General features: G+C 40.6%; 1 protein-coding gene across 1 annotated transcript in view; it reads left to right on the top strand.

The window, feature by feature from the left end:
* The window catches only part of Gucy1a2 (guanylate cyclase 1, soluble, alpha 2), a 165837-nt gene that overhangs the window by 3692 nt on the left and 136144 nt on the right, over positions 1–26001 (top strand). The window contains exons 3-4 of the mRNA XM_013009625.1: positions 5866–5987; positions 22794–23512. Of these exons, the coding sequence (XP_012865079.1) occupies positions 5866–5987; positions 22794–23512 (841 nt within the window). The remainder of the gene's footprint in view (positions 1–5865; positions 5988–22793; positions 23513–26001) is intronic.

Below are 26001 nucleotides of genomic sequence, written 5' to 3'. Positions count from 1 at the left end.
TGGGCCTTGAATGCAGGGCCTGAGTGCTGTCTCACAGGTTTTTCCCTCAACACTTTGAACCACACCTCCACTTCTAGCTTTTTGGTAGTTAATTGGTGATAAGGGTCTCACAGACTTCACTGAAGGGCTGGCTTTACACTGTGATTCCCAGATCTCAGCCTCCTGAGTAAACTAGGATCACAGGCGTGAGCTACTGTTGCCTGAATAAATTTGATTCTATTAAGTGGCATCCCCTTTTAATATTGTTTTCCCCTCCCTTTTTGCTTTCTGTCCTTTAAAATTTCAAGATTGAATCTCAAAATTTTGCCTCATGATGGTTATAAGGGTTATCAGTCTTACTGGGGGCGGGCTATGAATGGGAGTCTGTAGTCATATAGAATTCAATTATAATAACACTTCAAGGATTATTACTAATGGAGCTACAGTCTTGTGCTGCTACCTATTTTCTTCATTTTCCCCCTATTTCTCCAAGTGCTTATCATAGAGTGTGAAGTCAGATTTAATGTCCAAAGATGGGAATTTAAAGTCTTATCAGCGCATAGAACTTTGTGTGTATGTCTATGTGTGTGATCATGGGGTTCAAACTCAGGGTTTTGTGCTGAGGAGTTTTGTACTTAAGGCTGGTACTCTACTACTTGGGCCATGCTTCCATTTCCCACTTTTTTGCTGGTTGGTTGAAGATAGGAGTCTCTCAAGTGTTCCTGCCACAGAGCTGTTTTTGAACCTTGATCTTCAGATCAAGTCTCTTAAGTAGACAGGATTATAAGCAGGAGCTACTGGCACATAGCTCATAGCTTAAGCGCACATAGAATTTTCAATAAGTAACTTTATTTCTTTTGTAAAATGTGATGATGGTGTTGATGATGATGATAATGATAACTCAATGGAGGTTTACATATCATGACTAAATAGGCTAATTTCAATGAAAGTACTTTGGGCTGACTCTAGTAGAAAATGGTGGACACATATAAAAGGCCTAAAGTTACTTTCTTGAATAACGTAGCTATAAAGATTAAATTCATTGACATTGAAGTCCATTTTAAAAAATTCACCTTGTTAGTGTTTTTTATGTGCATTTGTCTTTGTGGGGAATCAAGGTTCAAATTCTGGCTTGTCCTGAAATATCATCAAGAATCATTTTATACTCTGGGTAAGTCTTTGCCATGGACATCAGGAACATGGTTTAGGCTATGGCGATGTGACATGATTGGTAGTTGTTTTTTTTCATTTTTAAACAAAATTAAAGGGAAGGAAACCAATGGAAAGATAATTCCAGTACCTAGTACAATGCCAGATAACTGTAAGTGCTTGATGATTATGTTAATTGTCATTTCAAAGGGAATTGCTTTGAAACTTTGTCAGGCTAATTCTCAAGAGTGCAGTACTAGCAAAAACATACTATTTAAACTCATGAGATGGCTTTTAGTTTGAGGCCATTAGTGATTTCAAACGGTTTATCCTAATGGAGCTAAAGAATGTCAAATTAATCTTTCCCCACACATTCTAAAATAAAACTTAATCACTCTCATTGAGTTTGCTACTTTGAAAAGTATGGTGTATAGATCGCAGTAGATAATACACTTAGAGCTATTCCTACTGTGGGGACCCTCTGGCCTATTAACAAAATAAGACCCTCAAAATCACCCTGCCAAGGCAATGGTAGGCAGGACTCAAAAGTCAATAAATATGGGAGCTTTTTCATAGCAATATAAACACCAATACTAGCCATCATCACTTCCCAAATATCCCTTGACAAAAAATGTTCTCCATCTGATATATTCATTACTGAATATTTGTTTGCTCTTATGTTCACTCTTGTTGCCATTCATAATATTTTTAGGACAGCACCAGTCATTCAACTTAAATCATTTTTTTTTTTTTTGGGTCCGGTCGTGGGGCCTGAACTCTGGGCCTGGGCGCTGTCCTTCAGCTCTTCAGCTCAAGGCTAGTGCTCTACCACTTGAGCCACAGCCCACTTTCGGCTTTTTTTCTTTTTGCTTATGTGGTGCTGAGGAATCGAACCCAGGGCCTCAGGCATGCAAGGCAAGAGCTCTACCACTGAGCTACCTTCCCAGCCCCTCAACTTAAATCATTTTTCTGGGGTTATGAACATTCTTTCTACTTTGAGATCCAATAACTAAAGATATATTCTTATCTGTGAACTAAACTAAGTCTTCCAGGGTAATTGGGACTCCTTTTCATTTTCCTTTTGTCAGTACTGGGGTTTGAACCTGGGATCTCATGTTTGCTACACAGGTGCTTTGCCACTTGAGCCAGAACCCCAGCTCCTTTGGGGTATTGTTTATTTCTTGGAGAGAGTATTGCATTTTTTTTTCTTGGAGCTAGCTCCAACTACTCTCTTCCTACCTGTGCCTCTTTGTAGCTAGGATTACAGGCGTAAACTACACACCTGATTTGTTGGTTGAGGGAAGGTCTTGCTGTTTTCTCTGGCTGGCTTTAAACTGAGATCCTCTTGATCTCTGCCTCCCAAGTAGCTGGGATTACAGGTGTGTGTCATCAGACTGCGCTATAGTGGATGACTGAAATAAATAGATCACCAACCTGTATTATGATAATTAGCAGAGCGGTTGCCTCAACTTTGCTGCTCTCTGTGTAGACATGGTCTGTGGCAGTTTTTGTTCTGAAAGTTTCTTCCCTGGTTTTGCTCATGGCAAGCACAGCAAAAAGAGTAAGGGTTATTTGACTCTAGTATAAGGAGGTATCTCCATGTCCCATTGGATCCAGATAGGCCTAGGAGCCTATTTTTGGGGTGTTGGCTAACTTCCTGGGGTCTAGGAACCTTCATTCACTGCTTTTATTTGCCTTGGCTCTGCGTTCTATGTCTCTTTAAAAACTGAAAAAGCAGAGCAACTAATGTCACTAACACCTCAACTAAAAGGTGTTCACACCTATATGTTTTTCCTCTGAAGAAAAGACAATTTAAGGCTTTTTAATCTCCGTGATAAGGAATGTGTTTCCTTACAGTTAGGGGATTTCAGGCAATGGAGAGTAAGTGCTGATAAACATGATCTGTCTTATTTGTAGAGGTGTGTGTGGGGAGGGAGTAGTGTGAAGCAGATGTTTTCCTATTTCTGACATTGGGTTTTGCCTAAGGCCTGTCTTAAAACAGTTCATCTTAGGTATTGTATGGAGTCAGGACAGGTAACAGAGTAACTGAGCTAGCCCTCCTCTTTTTTTATTTAACAAATTTTATTGTAAAGGTAACGTACGGAGGGGTTGTAGCCCTTCTCTTTTTGAATTTCTTAATTTACACCCTTCAACCATGGGCCTTCCCTAGTTTCCATTCCTTTCCCCAAACTTGCCCTTAGATCCAATTTCTCTGTCAGAGCTCTAGCATAGTGTCCTAAGCTTCTAAGCTATTCAAAGGCTCCCAGAGAGAGGATTGGGAGGGAGTAAAATAACCTCTCTTTGCCTCATCTTCATTGTCTTTAAACATTCATTCTACTCCTTAATTTATGCACTTACTCATTTATGTATTCACAGACATCACTTGCATTGGGGAATAGAGTCCTAGAATCATTTATTCATGCTCTGTGATCCGTCTCCTCATCTCTACGGGGATCTTCATCTCTCATGGAGTTGTAAAATTCATAGTTGTGGTACTGCCACCATCCCGCCACCTCTTTTTTTTTGAAAGTCCTGAGGCTTGAACTGGGGGCATGGGCTCTGTCCCTGAGCTTCTTTGGCTCAAGGTTAGCACTCTATCACTTGAGCCACAGTGGTACTTCTGGCTTTTTTCTGAGTAGTTTGTTGGAGATGAGAGTCTCATGGACTTTCCTGCCTGGGCTGGCTTCAACCATGAACCTCAGATCTTGGTCTCCTGAGTAGCTGGGATTACAGGCCTGAGCCACCAGCACCCGACAAGAGCTTTTAGTTACCTTTGTCTTCCATATATCCTTAATATGCTACCTTTGTGTGTGAGACTGATCTTATAGTACACAAGGTTGTGGTGTGTAGCACATTGGTGCCAACGTTGGCATCTTGTTCGTGTAGCTGTCTTCATCCCTTAACTAGAGACAAGAAAAGGTGCAGGTTATTTTTTGGTTTGTTAGACTGTACTAGTGTTTGAACTCAAGATCTCACACTTGCTTGGGTTGACTTGGTTGGTGATGTGCTACTATTTGAAACACAGCTCTAGCACAGCTTTTAGCTGGTTAGTCTCACAGACTTTTCTGCCCAAGCTACCTTCTAACTCTGGTAGTTACAGCTGGGTACCAGTGACTCATGCTTTTTAATTCTAGACGTTCAGGAGGCTGAACTCTGAGGATCATGGTTTGAAGCCACCCTGGTCAGGAAAAGTCTGTAAGATTCTTAACTCCAACCAGCAAAAAAGCTGGAATGTGAGGTATGGCTCAACTGGTAGGATGCCAGCCTTGAGTAAAAAGACTGAGGGATAGAGTTCAGGTCCTGAGTTCAAGCTCCAAGACCAACACACACACAAAAAGAGTGGGGTAGAACAACAGGGTTAGAGTAAAGTTTCAATGAAACCTTAAGGACATGACTAAGATAATCATGCTTTATCATTACTAGGCTTTATGAGCATGCTTCATAATCAAGTAAACAACTTATTACAGTTCCCACTACAACTAAGAATGCAACAATTGCTGGTTGCATTCTTAACCCCATGTTTGGTACCTATTTGGCACTGTCGTTTTGAACTTATTGTCTTTCTCTTTCTCTTCTTGCTTTCTTTTCTCTCTTTTTCTTGGCTGTCTAGAATTTAGTTGTTTAACTTCAGTAGCTGGACATAGCTAGTTCGTGTTACAGCTATTTTTCTCCCTGCTAATTACTTTCACTTTTGATTATTTATTTTCAATCTCAATTTTTGTCCTCTGAGTGCCTGACTTAACTTCTCTACTCACATTTACATTGCCTGATTCCTATTGGCCTGTGGTACATGACTGTGCTACTGTGACAGAGCAGTGTAGATGGATTTCCTTAGTAAGCAGCCTTGGGAAACACATGATAATCAGTATTGCTGAGATCGCTTGCTCATCCATTAGCTAACTTAACCAATACAGCTTAAAGAATGCGAATCTGGACTCTGCCTCATCGTTGTGTTAGGAACTGGGTGTGGGCTTGGTGGTGCATATCTATGATCCCAGCACACCTGAGACAGAGGATTGTGAGTTCCAGGCCAGCCTGGGCTACATAACAAGACCCTGGTCTCAATACCATCAAGAAGAAGAAAATGAGAGTAGTGTTTCCTGTAGTCATTTGAAATTATATTCTACCACTCTGATTATCACTGTGGGTTCAATGTTTGTTTTACACAGCCAACCTTCTGTTCTCCTTTTCCCTTTGACAATGCATGAGGAATGAAACCAAAATAATCCCAATAGAATGTTGGAAGTGCAATTAAGAGTGGGCGAGACCTGGTTAGTTTGGAAACAAACTTCAGATAGATTGCTTAGGCTCCCATGATCAGATTTTTTTTTTTGACTGTAAATTATTTCTTCTAAATTAGCTTCTCTTCCATCTATTTACAGTAAAGAACTATATATTTTTTGAACAATAACAAGTTAGACTGGTACATTATCCGCTGCTTAACTGTGTTTGAAGAAATATTGCTGAGTATACTACCTGCCTATTTTAATTCTATGCAGGCAGTTGATAGGTCAATTGCAGAGAGCTGACATTATAGATAAGGACAGGGAGGATGGCAGCAAAAATAAATGTTATACAAGGTCTTGGAAAGGTATGTTTTCTTACGAGGCATTTTAAAGTGTAATTACTCTCAAAGTGTAGATATCCACAGGTTATGTATGCTTGGTTAGATGTATGAGTGCATTTGCAAATACTTTCAAAAATGTCTCCATCTGCTGATTTTTACTTTCCTCTTAGTTATAGGGATGCTGAGAAGAACTTCCACAATATCGCTAACAGATGCTCCTATTCGGACCATTCCAACAAAGAGGAAGTTGAAGACGTCTCAGGAATTCTCCAGTGTACCGCGAATATACTCGGTATTTTAACTATGTGTGTGTCTGGTTGGCAGAGGATGGGAAAGAGGGGAGGGGAAGAGGAAGGGCATCAGCGGTTTATTTTCTGTTTGGGTGATTTGAAGAGCTGTGGCAAATGGAGACGCAATCCTTGTCTTTACGTACTTTAACTCTGCTCAAGACTTTTGAGCGCAAGTTACTATGCTTGCCATTTTCCTGCAGATGGAAAAAAAAGCAACAACATTAGAACAGAAATATTTACTTTCCTAGCTGTTCATCCGTGAGTGCTCTTTGCTTCTTATTATCTGAATTTCTCTGGCCCTAACTCTGAGCTGAAAAGATCTCATTTGCCTCTTAAAGTCATACCCTGTTATTTCTGGGAGACCCTGGGTTAAAGCTGAACTTGTGGTGGATTTTACAGTTCAGAGGTCCCTTTCTTGACCATCATTGAAATTTCTACTGAATTGCCCTGCCTGGGTCTGGAGAAATGTGCATATTGGAGATACAAGTAGGCATCTTCTAGTTTTTGTTTTTGTTTTTGTTCCAACAAGGTGGAAAGTACTGTTCTAAGTGGCACTGAATTCTGCAACCTTAAGACAACTGAGCCATCCTGTGGTACTATCTGAAGGTCTTGGGGTGTGAGAGCTGTACTGAATTCCATGCAGCATTGATTCTCATGTGCCTTCCAGGACAGAAACTATAGAAAGCCATCTCAATTTAAGGATGATGTAGCAGGAATACTTTCTGCCCTAGTACCTCACAGCTTTTCTGTTTAAAAATACCTCTTTGTTTGCAGTTCTTTTGGGGATCTTCCTTTTTTTTTGTCCTGACTCTGATAGGAGTCCAGGGGTGCTGGTGTAGATGGGAGCGTGGCAGTTCTGAGTGGCTGGCTCTGTATAGAAAGCCGTGTCACGCGTCCTTCAGATCAGGTGATGGGTGGCAGGGTTTATTTTCCTGTATGGAAAATACTTTTCTCTGGAGATATCAAGTCCTTTCTACCAATAAGTGCTAGGTGAGCTCAACCCATCCATCTCCAGAGTGGTCTAAGTCTGTGATTTCCACTTATCTTTGGAGAGCGTCGGTAGAAAACTGAAGGATTGAAATGAATGACTTCTTTCATCTACTTCTTAACCTCATACTGGGTTGCCCTAGAGCCTGGAAACCTGTTTGCTTGTTTCTGCACTTAAGTATTTCTTATGCTTTAGTTACCACCCCAAAGACTGGAAGACCTCAGTCAGAAAATAACACAGTCGCAAATGTTTCTTTTCCCAAAAGGACCATTTCTGACTACTTGGTGCAAGGTTTTACAGGATTTGGGGTTGAAACTTGAGTTTAGGCTCACCAGAGTGGTTCATGCTTCTCTTTTTAGGAGTTTAGAAAATGGTTGTGTATATTTTCCTATGTTTTCAAATTAGGAATATCAAATGTAGTCTGCTTCTTGCCTTCTCGTCATCTCTTTCAGTTGCCCTGGTAATGTAGCCCATTGCTCTAAAGGGGCCTTTAGCTTTAGCTGGGGAAAAGACGATGTGAACGAAGTCAGCTATAAGCAAGGCCCTTCCTGCTGGCAGGTTTTAGTGTTAAAGTTATTGCATTATTTGCTTCATAATGCCTTTTGCTTACTCAAACGATCTAACTCTAGCCACCTGAGAAATACAAACCTGTTTTTTAAAAGCTACAATATGAAATGTCTGTTTCTAGCTCATATTAGTGAAAACTGTGTTTATATTTCTGTAAAGCATGACATTTTGCATTCTTGTGGAAAGTGTCATGGTTGAATGGTTTGATGAACTAGGTTTTCAAGGATCTATATTATGTTTGCTGCAGAAATCTTGCTGCTTGGCCCCAGTGCTTGGTGTTAAGTGGTATAGGACAGGGGAGAAAGGGAATGAGAATTAAGAACCACACTCTCTTCTTTGCCATCGTGAGTTAAAATAGAAACGTAGTTATGACTGTTTCAGTTTCAACAAGTTTTGATGCTATTAAGAGGGATGTGGGTGTTTGTGCTAGAGAGCTGCAAGAGTTATGGGATGGGGGAGGTGACATCGGAAAAGAACATTGATCATAGGTCACAGATCAGGCAGTCTGAACGTATTTCCCAACAGAAGCGTTGTTATTTTTACTATGTATCTGCTAAGTATTGCATGAAACCTTTGTTTATCCTGTGCTGGTTAAGCGCATTTTTCTCTCCCAGTAATCAAGAAGGGCATGAGTCGGGAAAGGACATTGGTTAACAGTTTCTCTATTTCGAAGGTTTCTCTCAGGTTTGATGTTTAAGGTTTCAATGTTTTGTCTTCTTCAAAAAGTTAACACATTTAAAGTCAGGACGGAACCATGCTATCAAGGGATTGCTTTGTTTGGAAAGCTCTAGAGAGGCTGAAGGAGGCACTGATCTTTGGGCCTCACACCTGCCAGTGTTTTCTGAAATGCTGTGAAATTGTAGCTTGTTATTTATTTATTTATTTTTAAAAAAGGACCACAGATTCTGAAGTCTAGCTGCCATCAAACTTGCAGTGTTGTTTATTTTTATTTTTATGTTTATTTTTAATCAGTAACAGTGGATAGTATATACATCTTCATGTACATACTTGTTCTTTCTTTGTGAATTTTGGATGTCCACTTAGGAGCCTTCTCGTTGGAAAGATCTGAACAAGCCTTTGATTAAAATGTGGGGAACCAAACTCAATTCTACAACGGTGCCTTTCCTCATTTCTTGCTCAACTTTCTTTTCTGATGGGCTGAGGGTATTCAGTGGTCAAGTGCCATGTTTATCTTTTTGTTTTTTTGAATGATCAAATCTTTGATAGAAAATGGCTTAATATTGTCATATAACCCATTTACATGCTCCCATCTACATTATAACATTGCTAGATTACTTATAACGTTGGATGAAAGCTGCAGAAATAACAGAACTTTTCAATAGCAATAATTAGAGAAGACATGTTTCTCATTTTGAATCCTGCCAGCAAGGGCAAATTGCCTGGATAGATAGGTATCTTAAAAGATAGGCATCTTGAAAGACAAAGTGAGGCTGAAGATCTGTGCAAGGGAACTACAGACAAAGACAGGCCAGTGCCAAGTGATCCTATTGGATCCTAGACCAGGGGAAAATTTGCATGTTTTGGGGACATTACATGAAATACGAATATAAACTGAGTATTAGAGGATAGCATTGTATGAAAAAGCACTGACACATTTAGAGGTGTGTGTGTGTGTGTGTGTGTGTGTGTGTGTGTGCTTTTTTTTTTTTTTTACAAATTGGTGAAACTTGGGAAAGGAATATGGGAATTAAAAAAGTTCCTGCAACTTATCTCTAAGTCTGATATTTCAAAAAAAACCACAAACTGTGGGATACAGTTAAACTTAAAAATAGATGATAAGTCCCAACGTACTTTTGTTTCTATCCGGTTGTAGTCTCAATTTAAAAAAGTGAAACAATACTATAGAAAACTAAAATAGCAAAATAGGTTTGTGATTTGGCAGTCTACTTGTATACTTTCGTGCCTTTTGCTTTTCTGAGCGTCTATAATCGGTGTCTAGATCAGATCCCATTGGATAGGGTTGAAAGCATGAGCGACATCAAGTTTTATGGTTCACTTGTGACTTGATGTAGTGATGTGACAGACATCAAGCTTTGTGGTTCACTTGTGACTTGATTTAGTGATGTGGATCGTGGAAATGAGATTGATGTAGTGGTGATGATTCTACCATTTTCCTAATATTCTATCAGAAGAGCCGGTTGGCTCATCCATGTTCTAGACTGTATATTTTTTTCAACTTAGAAAATTCTGTGTCCAGCTAGGCACTGGTGGCTCAGGCCTGTAATTCTAGCTACTCAGGAGGCTGAAATCTGAGGATCATGATTTGAAGCAAACTGAGGCAGGAAAGTCTGTAAGATTCTTACCTCCAATAAACTACTCAGAAAAAGCCAGAAGTAGTGCTGTGGCTCAGGTGGTAGAGCACTAGCTTTGTGCACAAAGAGGCCCAGTGCCCTAAATTCAAGCCCCAGGACCAGGGAAAAGAAAAGAAAAAGAAAAAGCTGTGTAATAATGAATATACATACATCAGAATAAAATAAAAATAAAACGGTAGACAACCTCTGTTGCCTAAGTTTTCTGTTTTCTTGATCAGATAGTGACAGTCACACTAGGATTTCAAAGTTTTTTCCTCAGAATCCTTTTACTATTAGATAATTTTCGGCTTCCCTAATACTTGGTGTGATTTGCAAAGCCTCATCAATCATTGACATATTCTCCTCTGTAGATTCTGATTTTTTTTTGGATTGCTTTTCTGACATTTTAAATACCAGGGTAGATTATTTTTCATAGCCTGCCATCAGTCATTAGATAGCATTGCCATGTGCTATAAAAGTGCTTCTATATTTAGTAGGAGTGCTTTGTTCGTTTCCTTACAGCAGTGAGCAAGTATGGTTAGTTCAGTAGAATTTTCACTTGAAGAGGGACATCATGCTAAGTAGTTGTTGAGAGGTTAAATCTAATTGAAGGGTATGTAAAACGAACTATTTAGAAGATGACAAATACCTCTGTTACGATATGGATAGTTAAAATGATTCCCAGCACCCAGATATAAAACTGAAGGACCTACAACAGAGATTTGTATTAGTAAGTCATCCTTAGATTTCAAACTTAATATATGCACAGGTAAATGTCTCAGATCCACTCAATTCTCCTCGCCTCTCTCCCCTCCCACCTCAATACTTTGATGTGACCTGGGACCTCACCATCCTAACCCTGTGGTAACAAAAATTTTAATTAGATAATGAAGTGAATATAGCCTAGACAACCAGGAGACAGACCTAATAATAGCCATAATCACAGATCATTATTTCCCCCTCTCACCTTTGTATAAATCTTAGACAAATAGGATTTGTGGGATAGACTAAATGATATTTACACCTGGGGACTTGATTGAGGTTGGCCTTATTTGTGTCTTAGGTAAGTTCTGAATAGTGACACAAGGATGCTAATGATAGGTTGTACTGTAGGGTAGGTCTACAGACAGCAGAGATCTAAAAATAAGATTGTCCATGTTTGGAGATTTGCACTCAGAACAAGGTTGCCATAGTCACAAGGCTAAAAAAAATCTCAAATATCTATTTGTCTTTTAGGGTACCCAGGCCAACCATTCCACTGTTAATGGGTTAGAAAAAAAACAAACTATGTTGACCTTTGACCTCCTTCTGGAAACTGGAAGGGAAATAGCAACACTATTTTGGCAAGGCTGAGAATGCTCTAAGAAGAGAAAAGCCAGTGGACTTTTCTACTTTTAGTTGTGACTTTTTCCTGCAGCAGAGCAAAGAAGCATTTCGGTTTCATTGTGTGCAAATGCAAGATCTTGCCGCTCGGTAATATCTTTTTCCTGTCAAGGACTGGACTCAGTTGACCTTTTGGATAATACGTTTTTGTTTGCTTTCGGGTTTTAGGAAAGATCTCTCATATAAGCTTTTGTTTTCTTTGGGAGTTAGAGTGCTGGGGTGATAAAAATTTATGGGAATAAGAAGAAGTCAAAATTCAGACATATTTTTTTGTTTTATAACTCTTTTGGGTCAGATAGCCTTAAATCATCCTAGGAGATGAAAATACATCTTTGGTAGTGTCTCCTTCCTCCTCTTGGTTCGACTTGAGATGTTTTCCCCGGCTTCCCCTTTCTAGGTAGGAGAGTGACTTCTTTTTCATCATTGCTGATTCCCCTCTTTGGGTGTTTCATGGGAGACAAATGTAAGTGACAGGACACAGATGTTGGGATGAGCCAGATGTACGCACGCGCGGGGCCTTGAAGAGACTGCTTGGATTTGAGAAGTGATTCTTGTGAGGTGTTATTGGAAATGAGAAGAAGGAATGGGAATGTTTTTTTTTAAATGCTACGTGGGTAGGACCTGCTCATGTATCTCACTGGATACATCATGGAGGAGTGTGGGAGCGATTGATTGGTTGTGACATGTGTCATATCACCAATCACCAGTATAATCAACCAAATGCATGCTACACGTCTCCATGTACATGCCGCCATGCACCCATCTCTCCCAAAGCTGATGCTCAGTTGAAGATGATGGCCGTCCTAATAGAGGGAGACCACACCTGAGTCGAGGATACACGCAAAGTGAGCTGTGTTTCTCCAGCAGAATCTCCAAACAAGCTTTCAAAGTTTGTTGTGGCCACCTTCATACCCTGTTCTTCAACCAAACCTGCTTCTGACACTCCTTTCTGTGAATTTGTGTACAAGTCCTAGTGAAATAGTATTAACTTAGGTTTTTTTTTTTGGGTTGATGATGAATCCCCCCACCCCTTTTTTTGTGGTACTGGGATTTGAACCCAGAGCTTCATGCTTGCTAGGCAGGAACTCTACTGCTGAGCCACATCTTCAAGGCCAATTCTGAATATGGTTAGTGGCTACCACTTTACCTTGTTCCTCCCTGGCTCTTCCTTTTAGTCCCTTCTATGCTAATAACTGTATGGAAAGAATCCAACCCCCACGCACATGTGTGAACAGCCTTCAGCCTTGCTACCACTGTCATTCTTGCTTTGGAAAGATACAAGACCCGAAAGTCACGGGCCTGTCAGTAATTTTTATATTACCTACAACTCTGCCTTAGTGAGTTCCTTTGAATTTCATAAAAATCCAAAGAAACCTTGATATTAATATATGTATACGTTTATTGGGCTCCAGGTGCTGATTTTGTATAGGTAACAGCCAAATGAAGCAAATGCTGCATTATGTATCTATACAGCACTCTCTCTTTTGCTTTGGGTCTCTCACAAACATCTTATTCTAACTCTTGGGTCAAAGATACAATAATAAAGAAAAAAATCTGTCATAATTCTTTAGTATCCTGGTGGTATGTCTTCCTGATAAATATATGTTTATAATATAATATATAAAACCATAGTGCCCATGGACTGAGAATCTTTATATCTTTGTCTAGATAATGGTTTATAGGTGAGATTTCTAAAGAGAAATGATACAAAACAAAAGGATAGAACATAAGACCATGACTTGATACTGTTGACTGATTTTTTTGAATATAAACCAGAGCAGCATGAAGCAGTCCAACCATAAGGAATGGTCAATTAAAATATGACAGCTCTGCTTGGGAGAATGTTAACCAGCTGTTTAAGTGAGAACTGTGTGCAGAGATTATGTGACAGCAGGGGGAAATGCGTGTGATGGTGTTGGAACTCTGCTTCTCCCAGAAACAGATTCTGAGATTTGCAAGGAGCCTATTAGACAGCCTCCTCAGGACTGGTGGTCCAACTAGACAAACACTCTTAGGATTTAAGGCCTGAGATGATCTCTGTGGTTTGCAGCCCTGCTGTCTGAGTCATCATTTTTTCTCTCTTTCCTTTCCTTTTTCCCCACAAAAATGAGCACATGTTTATACCCCAGTGAATTCACCAGGCTATGTTCCTGATTTGAAAAGTGTGGATGGGGCAGAGGGAGACATTAAATTGCTGTACCTGTTTCAGCCCTACAGAAGTTCCAGCTGGTTTTTTCTGAACTCCCCCTGACTGAGACAAGAACATGGAGCTTTGGCAACCCAACTCTTTCCCTTAAAACTAGCTGTCTTGTTCCACAGAAAGAAAAGAAAAGTGTTTGGCTATAAGCATTATGTACCTAACTATGTAAATAAAATATGGGTGGGTATGTATGAGGCGGGGGGAGAGAGAGAGGGAAGAGGGGGAAAGAAGGAGAGAGGGAGAGAGGAGGAGAAAGAAGAGAGGAGAGAGAAGAGAAAGAACAAAAGTGTATTGCAGAAGTGGAAGAATTCATAAGAAAATACCCCTGGGGCTGGGAAGGTGGCTCAGTGGTAGAGCGCTTGCCTTGCATGCATGAGGCCCTGGGTTCGATTCCTCAGCACCACATAAGCAAAGTGGCGCTGTGGCTCAAGTGGTAGAGCAGTAGCTTTGAGTTGAAGAGCTGAGGGACAGCGCCCAGGCCCAGAGTTCAGGCCCCTTGACCGGACCCCCCCCCCAAAAAAGAAAATACCCCTTTCACCAGGTAAATGAGACTAAATGGATGAGCAGTTTCCTTTATAATACAAGAGTTTAGGTACTCCTCATCTCTTCTCCTAAATCTCTCTCCCTCCCTCCTTCCTTCTCGCTCTCTTTCCCTCCTTCCCTCCCTCCCTCCTTCCCTCTCTCTCTCTTTCCCTCCCTCCCTCCCCTTCTCCCTCTCTCCCTCCCTCCCTGCCTCCCCTTTTCCCTCTCTCCCTCCCTCCCTCCTTCTCTCTCTCTCTCTCTGTATATGTGTGTGTGTGTATGTATATGTGTGTGTGTGTGTATGTATATGTGTGTGATGTGTGCAAATGTTAGGCTTTTCCTGCATTTTATTTGTGAAATTTGAAGCCATCAGGTCAACTTTGAGATTCAAAACAAATATGAATAGTTGGTTTAAACAGGTTGCTAATCTCAGCCATTCCTACAGTGGCCTTACCTAGGCTGCAAATGAGGAAATGGCTGTCTTGTCTTTCCTATATGCTCATTTTCACAGCTTCTTTAACCAGTCCAGCATCTTCTCCCTGCCTGATCAAAAGTGAACTGGGCATGACAAATGTAAATGGCACAGGGGAAAAAAAATCAAATAAGGTCCTGGAAAAGTTTGTAGTGTACATCCTAGTGAGGAATAAGTACAGACATGCATTTCCCCAAGTTAAAGCACAGATACACAACAGACTGTAGCCCAGGTACAGGGCTTCTCATGATAGATCTCTTTATCTGACACAGACTGCCTGTATCTCTCCGACTTTCTTGTCCTTCTAAAGTATAGCTTGTATTCATTGCAAATCACTCCTACCATTTGGGGCTTTTTATTCTCCCTAATGTTTCTGTGCTTTATCTATTTTAAACAATTCTTTAGTGCTGTCTTTAATGCATCCTGAATTAGTTCTTTGAAACTATGAAACGAGATGACAAAGGGAGAACACGCGAGTAATTCTGAGGTACTTTAAAGGACTCCTGTGAAGAAGGTACTAAAGGGAGGCTTGTTCACATTGCCACAGAAGGTAGAACTAGTGGACTCAAGTTTCAGGGTTTGATTTTTTTTTTTTTTGCCTCAAATGGAAGACGAAAGAAGAGATACACAAGATAGGAAGAACAGATTTCCCAAGCTGCTTGAATGGATGGTAGGATGGGTTATGTGGTGAGACAGCTGTGTGTTATTAGAAATTGGGCCCGCTTTCCTGTGAAGTTCCAGCGCAGGGAATGGCTTCCTACATTGATGGATAGCAAAATGATGTATCTACAAATGGTCTCGCAGGCAAGTGCAGATACACAATCCCCATGATGCCATTTTCTGAGGGCATAAAAATATTAGAATTGCTTGCTTATGAATGGTGTGAAAACACTATGCTATGCTGTTGTGATAAGCTCCACTGTGGATTTGTGGTAATGTATCATGGCTGTCATATTTGAAACCCAATGCCTGGACTTGGAGGCATGGTTCAAGTGGTCGAGTGCCAGTCATGAGCTGAAAAGCACCACAGAGAGTGTGAGGCCCTAAGTTCAAGCTCCAGTACCTGCACATGCACGCATGCACACACACGGGTAGACACACATGCACAAAACAAAACCTGGTACTGTTTAACTGGAGAGCACATATTTCAGCTCTTTGGCTACCTAGTTTGATAGGAAAAGAATTCCGAGCTGCACCAGCGTCCTTCCTTCACTACGGTCTAAAAGTGAATTCTGTTCAGTACGAGCTGGGCAGTGGCATAGCTCCCAAATCTTGGCTGGAGCCATTGAGGAGGGCAAGTAACAATTGAGCCATTTTTTTTTAAGCAGAGGAAAATCAAAGAAGTCTCAGCAGTGATTAACAGCGTGGAGCAAGACCCATGAGGCTCCATCCTTGTGGAAATTTATGTTCTCTGGCTGCTGTGGCGATCAGTTTGGACAAGATGGTCAGTGGCAGAAGCCAGAATCCATGTGTTGGCATAATAAGCACTCCTCTTCCTCCTCCTCTTCAGCCAGCGGGTATAAAAGACCCGTGCTTTTATCTGCGAGGAGATGACAATGCCTGGGAGTCCTTTCCACATTCCCATTTTCACCAGGTGGCAGATTGCATTTCAGAAGCCAGCCAGGTGTGGGGACAGAACTGAGTCAGGCAGCCCAGTGGACACCTCTTTGTAGTTCCCTGGCAGCTGTGGCACCGCTGCTGGGCTCCTGGCTTGGTGTCTTCCACAACAGGCCTTTGTGTCACTGAATAGGTGGCCGGCTTAGCAACGCCCTGATGTTACATTTGCTGCCTTGAGTCTGTTCACTTCTTACTACTCAGCGCCTACACCCAGTATTTGTCAGCAAAGGAAGAAGAATTCAGCTAATAAGGACTTACAACCACTAAGTTAGTATAGCTTGGTGAACCTCGAGTAAAAAGACTTGGCAGAGACGGAAGGATATGCAAAGCATTGCCTGGAAGAATAACACACGCATGCCTACAGGAGTGCATATCTGCATATATGATATCTACCTACCCATATCACATGATATGCATTTATCATACATGACATAAATCTATTATATATGATTATACATATATATCATATGTACATATTATTGAATAGTATATGTATAGTATATGCATATTACATATTTATATGTATATACATATGCATGCTATCTGCATATTATACATATTATATATATAATGTATGAGATGGATATATGTATAGTATATGCATATTACATATTTATATGTATATACATATGCATGCTATCTGCATATTATACGCATTATATATATAATTTATGAGATGGACATATAGTCAGCCCCACACAGCTGTCCATTTGTTAATTCTTTCATCTGCCCATTCAAAAAATTCACCAAAACAAGGTACAGTGTTGTGTTGTGGATGAAAGAACCCTCGTTTACCTTTCTAGGATCTTTGCATGCATGTTCTGTTAGTATAGAATGTTTTTTTTTTTCCTTGTCTGTTCCTGCTTAGCAGCCTACCTAAGTGTTATTTGTCCTTTAGATGTGTCATTTTATAAAGGAAGATTTGTTGTTGTTGGTTTTTTTGGGGGGGTTCACTCGATTATATTATGCTCCATTATATTCTCTCATGTCATTCTGCCCTTATTATAAGCCCCACTGTCATGTGTATTTGCTTGTACAGTTGTTAGGTTATGCATACAATTACAGATAAAATTATCTGTCACCTAGCTAGTGACAGCTCAATAGCTCTATTTCTACTCTGATCACCCTTCGATCTCTAGTGCTCAGCACTGAGGTTGTTAGAGAGAGATGGGGAACAGGATATTGCCCTTTGCATTGCTGTTTCCCTTCAGTGTCTTCAGTTTGATTTGCAAGAAAGGATAGTATCATAAGTACTTTTATAGTATTGATATACTGATAATATTGGAATACATTTGTATGCCACTCTGCTTCTTAAATGCAGTTGATAATTATTTAAAGTATTCAAGTATCTGGGTAAGGATTGACTCCATCTTGATGATGCTAAATTTCTCATTATTTAAATTTTTCTTTTTTTCTTTCTTTTTTTGGGGGGGGGTCCAATCATGGGGCCTGAACTCTGGGCCTGGGCGCTGTCCCTCAGCTCTTCTGCTCAAGGCTAGCGCTCTACCCCTTGAGCCACAGCACCACTTCTGGCTTTTTTCTTTTTGCTTATGTGGTGCTGAGGAACCGAACCCAGGGCCTCAGGCATGCAAGGCAAGCGCTCTACCACTGAGCCACCTTCCCAGCCCCTTCATCATTTAAATTTTTATCCCATGGCTTTTTGTTGTTGTTGTTGTTGTTGTTGGTTGTGGGGCTTGAACTCTGCCTGGGTGCTGTCTCTGAACTCTTCAGCTCAAGGTGAATGCTCTACCACTTGAGCTACAGCACCACTTCTGGTTTTGGAGATAAGAGTCTTACAGACTTTCCTGCCAAAGCTGGCTTTGAACTAAGATCCTCAGATCTCAGCCTCCTGAGTATCTAGGATTACAGCCATGAGCCATCAGCTCCTGGCATCCCATGGCTACTATCTCAAATGCTATGAAATAACAAAGGTTTTATGTCACCTCTCTCTCTCTCTCTTTTTGGGGGGGGGTCAGTTGTGGGGCCTGAACTCTTGGCCTTGGCGCTGTCCCTCAGTTCTTCAGCTCAAGGCTAGCGCTCTACCACTTGAGCCACAGCGCCACTTCCGGCCTTTTCTACTTATGTGGTGCTGAGGAATCGAACCCAGGGCCTCATGCATACAAGGCAAGCGCTCTACCACTGAGCCACCTTCCCAGCCCTTGTTTCACCTCTCCTAAAGACTCCAATGAGACTATGTTGACAGATCAGATAAGAAAACAGTTCCTTTGCACTTATAATTTGATCGGTAGGATTTGATCAGTGGGACTTTCTCTTTTCATATTTATTGAGAAGTATAATATCTATCCTTACATCTTCTCTGGTAGGCAGATGCTAACTTCTGTGATTGCTTTATAAATTGGTATGGAAGTAGAACACTATTTTTGCAAAAATCCATCCAGATTTCTAACTTAATTATTTTCTCCAAAAAAGATTGTCTCCTAAAATATGAAAGTATATTTATTTATGTTTAGTGTTTTAAATGCTTTATTTTTTTATTGTGAAAATACTGTACAGAGGGGTTACAATTACATGGGCAAGTTAATGAGTACATTTCTTATCAAGCATTGTAGCCTCCTCCTTTGTTTCCCCTTCCCATCCCTTCCCCTCCTCCTCCCCCCAATCCTCCTTCCCCATCCCTGCACCAAAGTTGTGAAGTTCGTTTTCGACATAACGACCTGTACATCTCATTGTTGCAATGGTGTGAACTTGAGATAGTGTGTTATGTCACTTAAATATTAGGTTGATGAAATCTATAAAGCATCAAAATGTAACTATGAGATGTCTGCAGTTCACAGAAGGGAGTTTGTTGGTAGGTATTCAGCTCTTTGAGTTTTAAGCAATTTGAAGGTCACCTCCCATTTTGATTTGTTCCCACACTGATGATCTTTGACCCAGAAAGGTACTAATTTTTTTTTAAAGTTTTAATGTAGTACTTCTCCCAGATCTATGATCCTAGGTTAGCACCTTATCTGACTCTCTTCATTTAGTTTCCAATGAAGTCAACATTTCCCTTGGAGGTCAGAGTTAAAAAAAAAAACAACAACAACCCAACAGTTTTATAAATTAAGTGATTTTACCTTCTAGTGATTCAGCTGAAGATCCAGGTTTCTGTTTCTTCATCTGACTCGTATATCTTACAGCATGCTAAGTCTCTGGCCTCCCTTCTCCATTGAAATTGCCCTTTCCAAGGTCCCCACAGACTGACAAATGCAGTTGACTGTTTTCTGCCCTGGTCTTTCCTGAGCTTGTGGTGGGTTTTGATACCTCTTCCCCACTACGCCTCTGTATTGATTTCTGTGTTCTATGAATTATTAGTCAATACTCAGTGACCCAGGCAGATGACATAACTATGAGCAAGACGTGTATGTTTCTTCCCTGTGTGGAAGCTTTGCTTGCTTGATACTATACTTATTATACAAAGGTTAATCCTAGACAGACGGGTGAGGTATGTCTCTGCTAGGTGTAGTTGTATGAATATGTGCAATGTTTTTTAAAAAACATTCCCCACCTGTACAAGGAAGACAATAAAAATACCTATTTAATAATTTCAAAAAGGACTCAAATGAGATGGGTTATAAACCATTTAGCGTCCTGCATGACAGTTCTTTCCATTCTTACTGTCAGGGGCTTTCGTCTCTCTGGTTGGCATTCTTAAGTTTGGCCTTAGCACTCCCAATCCAACGTTGATAATGCAGCTCCCTTCATTTCACACCCCCCACTTCTGCTGGCTCCTCCATTATCCACTTAGGATCTGCTGGGCTCTGGGCCAAGCTGGGCCCTACCTTTTGCTCCTTCACTTAACCTGTATTACAGTTCATTTGCTGTGGCGTTCTGTTCTTCCTTACTGGGTCCTTGTAACAACTGTCTGTGTTCCTCTGTTGTAGCCCAATCACAGGCAGTGTATAACTTGTAGGGGCCCACGAGAGAAAGAAAAAGACATGTCTTTTTTTTAACACAATGTCCTTAAATGTGGTATAACTGTACCCTGAAATACATGATTAAACGTATCCAAGAAGTGCTTGGTTTCTAAGGAAGAGCGTTATTCTCTCTGTACCAGGTGTGTGCTGGTGCTAGGCAGGCAGATTTCAATGGGACAAGCACCTTGTTTTCAAGCAATGAGCAGTCTGAGCTGCTATGAGATAGCACACAGGGACAACCAACAGGCCCCTGCCACAAAGGAGATGGCTTCTGTTTCCTTCAGGGATAAAGGACACCAGCGTTTTGGGCATCAGCCTTTGCTGATCACCTCCTTGGTGATTTAGTATTATTTTAGCATTCTGACTTTCAGCTTCCACATTAACGAGAATGGTTTATTCTAAATTCTGCTTCTTGAGGGAATGTATTCTTATAGACCCAAATGTCACGCTGTCATAGCGTCTTGTGATTTGAGGAGACGAGCATTGTCTATACGTTTCGGGTGTTTTACTGCAAGGTGGGAGATTTGCGTCAACTGTAGGTGGGAACTGAGCACTTGTCTGTGCTGAGAGATTTCCCTGTGCGTTTTGCCTTTTGAGATGAGGTTTAAAATGGAAGCCGTGGCTATTGATTTGCAGAAGTTGCAGTGATCTTTCTCAGGACTCTTTTTCTTCTTTTTGGATGTGCACTTCAGCAACAGTTAATTTGACATTACGGTGTCTATGAGACCACTGCGAATAGAGTTAGAGTATTATCCTTAAAATATTTCAAACCTGTAAAAAAATTCAGCTTTATTCAATGATACATGTAATGTTTTGGCCTCTGGTATGCCATAGTGACATCATTTAAAAATGAACAGTTATTGTGTCTTAAAGTAGAACAGTGCCTTGTAGAGCAGCAAAGTTTTCTTGTGGCTACAATCTTGCACCACAGTGGCTTTTATTTTGTTGCCTCTGGTGCATTTACTTACTGGTTAGTATATTTTTTTTTTTTGGGGGGGTGTATCTTTGAGATTCTGACATTGATAGTAGAACCTGAGCTTGCTGGACTGTTTTTATGTCTGTTCACTAATTGCAAGGACTTTTTCATTTTTAAAGGAAATGCCAGTTGCGACGCGCCCCCTCTCCTCTTTTATTGCTTGTAGAACCTAAGCTTTTAGGAGATCCAGTCTTCAATATTTGGAAACAATCCATGGGATATTTTCAGTGGTATTTTGGATTCTTTAGTTCAGGAAAAACAGGTTGTAGAGTATGGATTCTGAATTTAGTTTTGGGGAGGAATTTCATAGCCAGAAAGTTTCTACTTGGGAGTACTATCATTGAATGTAGGCATTGAGTGTGTGTTAGATATTTTTTTTTAATTTATGACATGATGATGTAAGGATTTGGCATAAAAAGAATGTTGTTGAGGAAAATGTGTTGATGCATTTCCAACGTAATCAAATCAGGAGGACATGGTTTGATAAGCCCAAAGAAATGAGGGTTTTTAAAAGGAGAGGCTGATAGTGTCAAGTTAAAGCAAAAACAAGGTTAAGTCAGGGGAACAAATAGTATTATGCTGGTTCTGTAATCCTGACAGCAGCTAACAACAGAGCAGTTGGAGTGGGGGGGAATATCCTCTGATTTGTTCTGTCCTCACATTAGAGAGCTGGGCAGGCAAATGCTATTATCCTCAACTCTGGTTGTGGTATTGTGAGTGAGCACGTTTGTTGAAGGACAATCTTGTAAATGTAGCAGCGGAAGAGTGTGACAATGTGTTCATCTCCCTAGGTGATGTTCTCACGAGCATCTGCACATCGCATCTGTGAAACGAAAGTCAGTGTGGTATAGTCCTCCATAAAGGGAGTCATTCTCTTAGATTTTTCTCTTTATTATTCACTTTGATTGTGTGTGTGTGTGTGTATGTGTGTGTGTGTGTGTGTGTGTGTGTGTGAGTCCTAGAGCTTGAACTCAGGGCCTGAGGTGCTGTCCCTGAGCTTTCTAAAGCTCAAGGCTAAAAGTTCTACCACTTGAGACACAGCTCCACTTCTAACTTTTGGAGTCGTTTCATTGGAGGTAAGAGTCTCAGGGACTTTCCTGCCCAGGCTGGCTTTGAACCGTGATCCTCAGATCTCAGCTCCTGGTAGCTAGAATTTAATAGGTGTGAGCCACCAGCGCCTGGCCTTCATGTTGATTTTTTTCTTTGTCAAAGTGACCTAATTTGGCTGACACAATTGTTTGAGTAGAGTAAGCATGGTGGTTAATGGAGCAGCTTAGGGATGAGGGGAGGGGGAGGGGAGAGCAGAGGGCCTTTTGGGAAACATCTGGAGCTTCTTTTAATTTTGCCACAGACCTAGGTCTGATTTAACATAGTCTATTTAAACGCAAACAAACAATGCGTTCATTCTCATTAATGCCTTAGATGGGTTTAGACAGCAAACTAAAGTTTACTTTCTCGGCTTCTAAATGAATGAATTAACTTCTGTGGGAAATTTGTGGGCCTGAGGATGGATGATAGTATCTCTTTTGCTTCAACACATTTACTGTCTCTTTTGGTGAGCATTTCTTGGTTTGTTCTGTCAGTTGTGGGGTTTGAACTCATGGCCTGGGCACGGTCCCTGAACTCTTGCAATCAAGGCTAGCGTGTGCTACCACTTTGAGCCACAGCTTTCCTTCCAGTTTTCTAGTGGTTAACTGGAGATAGGAGTCTCACAGATTGTCCTGCACAGGCTGGCTTTGAACCATGATCCTCAGATCTAGGCTAGGCTTACAGGTGTGAGCCAGTGGTGCCCAGCGATGAGCTCTTTTATTCGGATCCGGCTTCCCTGACATTCGCTCTTTCCTTTCTCTTGAGGTTTGAAGTTCGAGGAAATCCAAGAGAGATTTGGCGAGGAGTTCTTTAAGATCTGCTTTGACGAGAACGAGCGCGTCCTTCGCGCGGTGGGCGGCACCTTGCAGGACTTCTTTAATGGCTTCGATGCGTTGTTGGAACACATTAGAACTTCCTTTGGAAAACAAGCCACCATGGAATCGCCCTCTTTCCTGTGCAAAGAGCTCCCCGAAGGGACCCTGATGCTCCACTACTTCCATCCGCATCACGTCGTAGGGTTTGCCATGCTGGGCATGATCAAGGCGGCGGGGAAGAAGATCTACCGTGTGGATGTGGAAGTGGAGCAGGCTGCCAACGAGAAGCTGTGCTCCGAGGCTTCCAAGCCGGGCAACTGCAGCTGTCTGACTTTCCTCATCAAGGTGTGTGAAAACACCAACCTCACCAAGAGCCTGCCCCAGGGCACTTCCCGCGATCCGGGGGACCTCAGAATTAGCATCAACACCTTCTGCAGAGCCTTCCCTTTCCACTTGATGTTTGACCCCAACCTGTCAGTCCTGCAGCTCGGGGAAGGCCTGCGCAAGCAGCTGCGATGCGACACGCACAAACTGCTCAAGTTTCAGGACTGCTTTGAGATCGTTTCCCCGAAGATCGATGCTACCTTCGAGAGAGTCCTCCTGCGGCTGTCCACTCCGTTCGTGATCAGGACCAAGCCCGAGGCGTCCAGCACCGACAATAAAGACAAGGTGAGTTCAGGCAAGTTGGCCCTGGACTTGAGATGGGGGTGAGGGGAGCTGGTAGAAGGGATGATTATTTCCATAAATGACACGCTGGCTACCCTTGTTAATTATTGAGAGCACGAGAGCTTTAAGTGCCATCTAGAAGATTACTGGTCCCTGGATGTATATGTAAAAGGGCTGGCCCTGTTCCCAGTCATTTGCATAATGCCTCCCTCCCTCATTAATTTATTTCAGTACACGAAAGCAGACATTGACTAATACTGGACATAGCAATTACAGAAATGATGGGATGCAACTCAAAAGTCTCATAGTATCAACTCATGACTATTTCCAGTGTTGATGACAAAACTGATTTCATCCCATGAGGCCTTGCTGCTCTATACATAAATAAATATAGGTTAAAAATATGGTATCTTCTCATCTCATTCCACATTGCAGGAACCTACACTCTGCATGCTGTATTTGTGTTACTATACCGAATAAGGTAAGATCTAGAAGCTGGAAACGGATGATCCTAAGGTTTCTGTTGTTATTTTATTCTAGTATTGAAATAGGAATTCCTTCCCTTCTTAGTACTTCACTGCTGTGAGAATACAGCAAATACTAGGTATTTTCATTGTGGATTTCTTTGAATTCTTTTTGAGAGATCTGGGTTCTAAGTCATACAATATCAATGAAAAAGTACCAGAAAACAATCCTAAAATAGTCAAGTTGAAGCGCAAATTTTCTCCTACAGATAAAACATTTTAAAAAGTAAATGCTAATATAAATAATGAAATATAAAAAAATCAGCAATGAGCATTTTTTTGCCCTTGGTAATAGAGTGTCAGTGATTTTTTTAAAAGAAAGAAATACACTGTTAATTTTCAGAACAGATAATCTGAACAGTCAATCAGTTTCAAATAAAATAGCTTCCTACCATTTTCTCAGCGTCCTCATCCTGTTTCTAACCTTTTTTGGGGGGAAGTTATTAGCTATTGGAAATGAGCAGGTTGCTATTTACTAAATGAACAATTGTAGAAATTCCAAAGAGCTCAATAAAGATTTCCTGAGGATTTTGTATAGTATTGGTTTTTATCATTGATTAGCTTTTATAATTTTGAACTTCAGTAGGATAAATGAAGTATTCGAGAAAGTTAGGGTTGGTGCATATTCAGTGTGACTGAATCAAGCAATTTGGGAAATTAATTCAATTATAGTTTTTAATCATATAGGTCTCATAATTTGAAATTACTTAAGGACACATCTGGGTTCCAGTTGGGCATATTTAGACATTCTAGTCTGAATGAATTCTGCCTGTCCAATCACATAAAGTTTTTTTTTTTAAATTTTTACTATTTTAAGTAGTTTTACACGAGTTGCTATTTAACAAAGCAGTTTCTGAATACAGGGCCTCTTGATCTATGTTTCCCCTTGCATCATTTCTCCCCATCTCTCCCAACTCTATTCCTGCCTTCAGTTTTCTTAGTTTTGAGGCTAGTCATTAAATGGTAAGATTGTATTCTCCCTTCACCCTCATCCCCTTCCTGTCTTCATTTGTCTACTTCTCTACTCCACCCCCTTCCTTTTAAGTACCGGCGTCTTGGTGTTTCTTTTCTTGAACCGTGAGTTAGTCTTTCTAAAGAATTATACCACTTGAGTTCTCCCTCCGAAACCACTATATTTTGGTTAATATATTTGGGTACTTGCATTGCACTCCAATGTGTTTACTTATATATTTATAAATTTGAGCTACATGAAGGTGCTTTTTAATAATACTTTTAATGTGTAAATGATAAACATATGTAACAATTCTCATTTGGACTTTTGAATCCTGTCAGAATGGAAGAGGCTTGTTCAAGCTGTATTTCTGTGCCTCATTGTGGTTTTAGAACTGGAATCACTCTATTTCCTTAATTTGGAAAGTATTAAAGCTGTCAGTTTAGAAGTTGAATGGTTGGCTAGGATGATTTGAAGCATCTCTGGTCCTTAGAACTGAAATTAGTATTTTTGAAAATATTCTGGAACTAGGATGTATTATAACCAATGTTAATTGCTTCATTTATTTTATAGCTTTGAGAAAAACCAATTCAATTTGAAGTTACTTCTTCCGATTCCCCCCCCCCCCTCTATATTTCATTTGGCTTGTATTTCTATTTAATTTGTATACCAGGGTAAGAAATAGACATAATGAAATGGTGACTCAAATGTCAAGGCCCCCTGCCAGTTCCAATAATAAGGAACTGTGCTCATTGAGAAGATACAATTATCATTTAAACATGTTTGTGGCAGTTTAAAAATAAGGCAGGATTTTTAGTTAGAATAAAGGACAGTAATCTGCTCATCATTTTATCTACTTTTCTTACCCAACTGAGTTTGCCAATGAAGGACCTTTGGAAAGATTCTGTAGCTCCAAATTAAAAGTATAGTCAGCATTGACATTGAGTCTTAACCAGATGAATTGCATTTTTGAAGTAGTAGGTCATCATTCTTACTTACAGAAAACAAAAGGGAAA

Source organism: Dipodomys ordii, unplaced genomic scaffold (genome assembly GCF_000151885.1).
Source record: "Dipodomys ordii isolate 6190 unplaced genomic scaffold, Dord_2.0 Scaffold10, whole genome shotgun sequence".
Taxonomy (NCBI): Eukaryota; Metazoa; Chordata; class Mammalia; order Rodentia; family Heteromyidae; genus Dipodomys; species Dipodomys ordii.
This window is presented reverse-complemented; position numbering and strand designations above follow the sequence as displayed.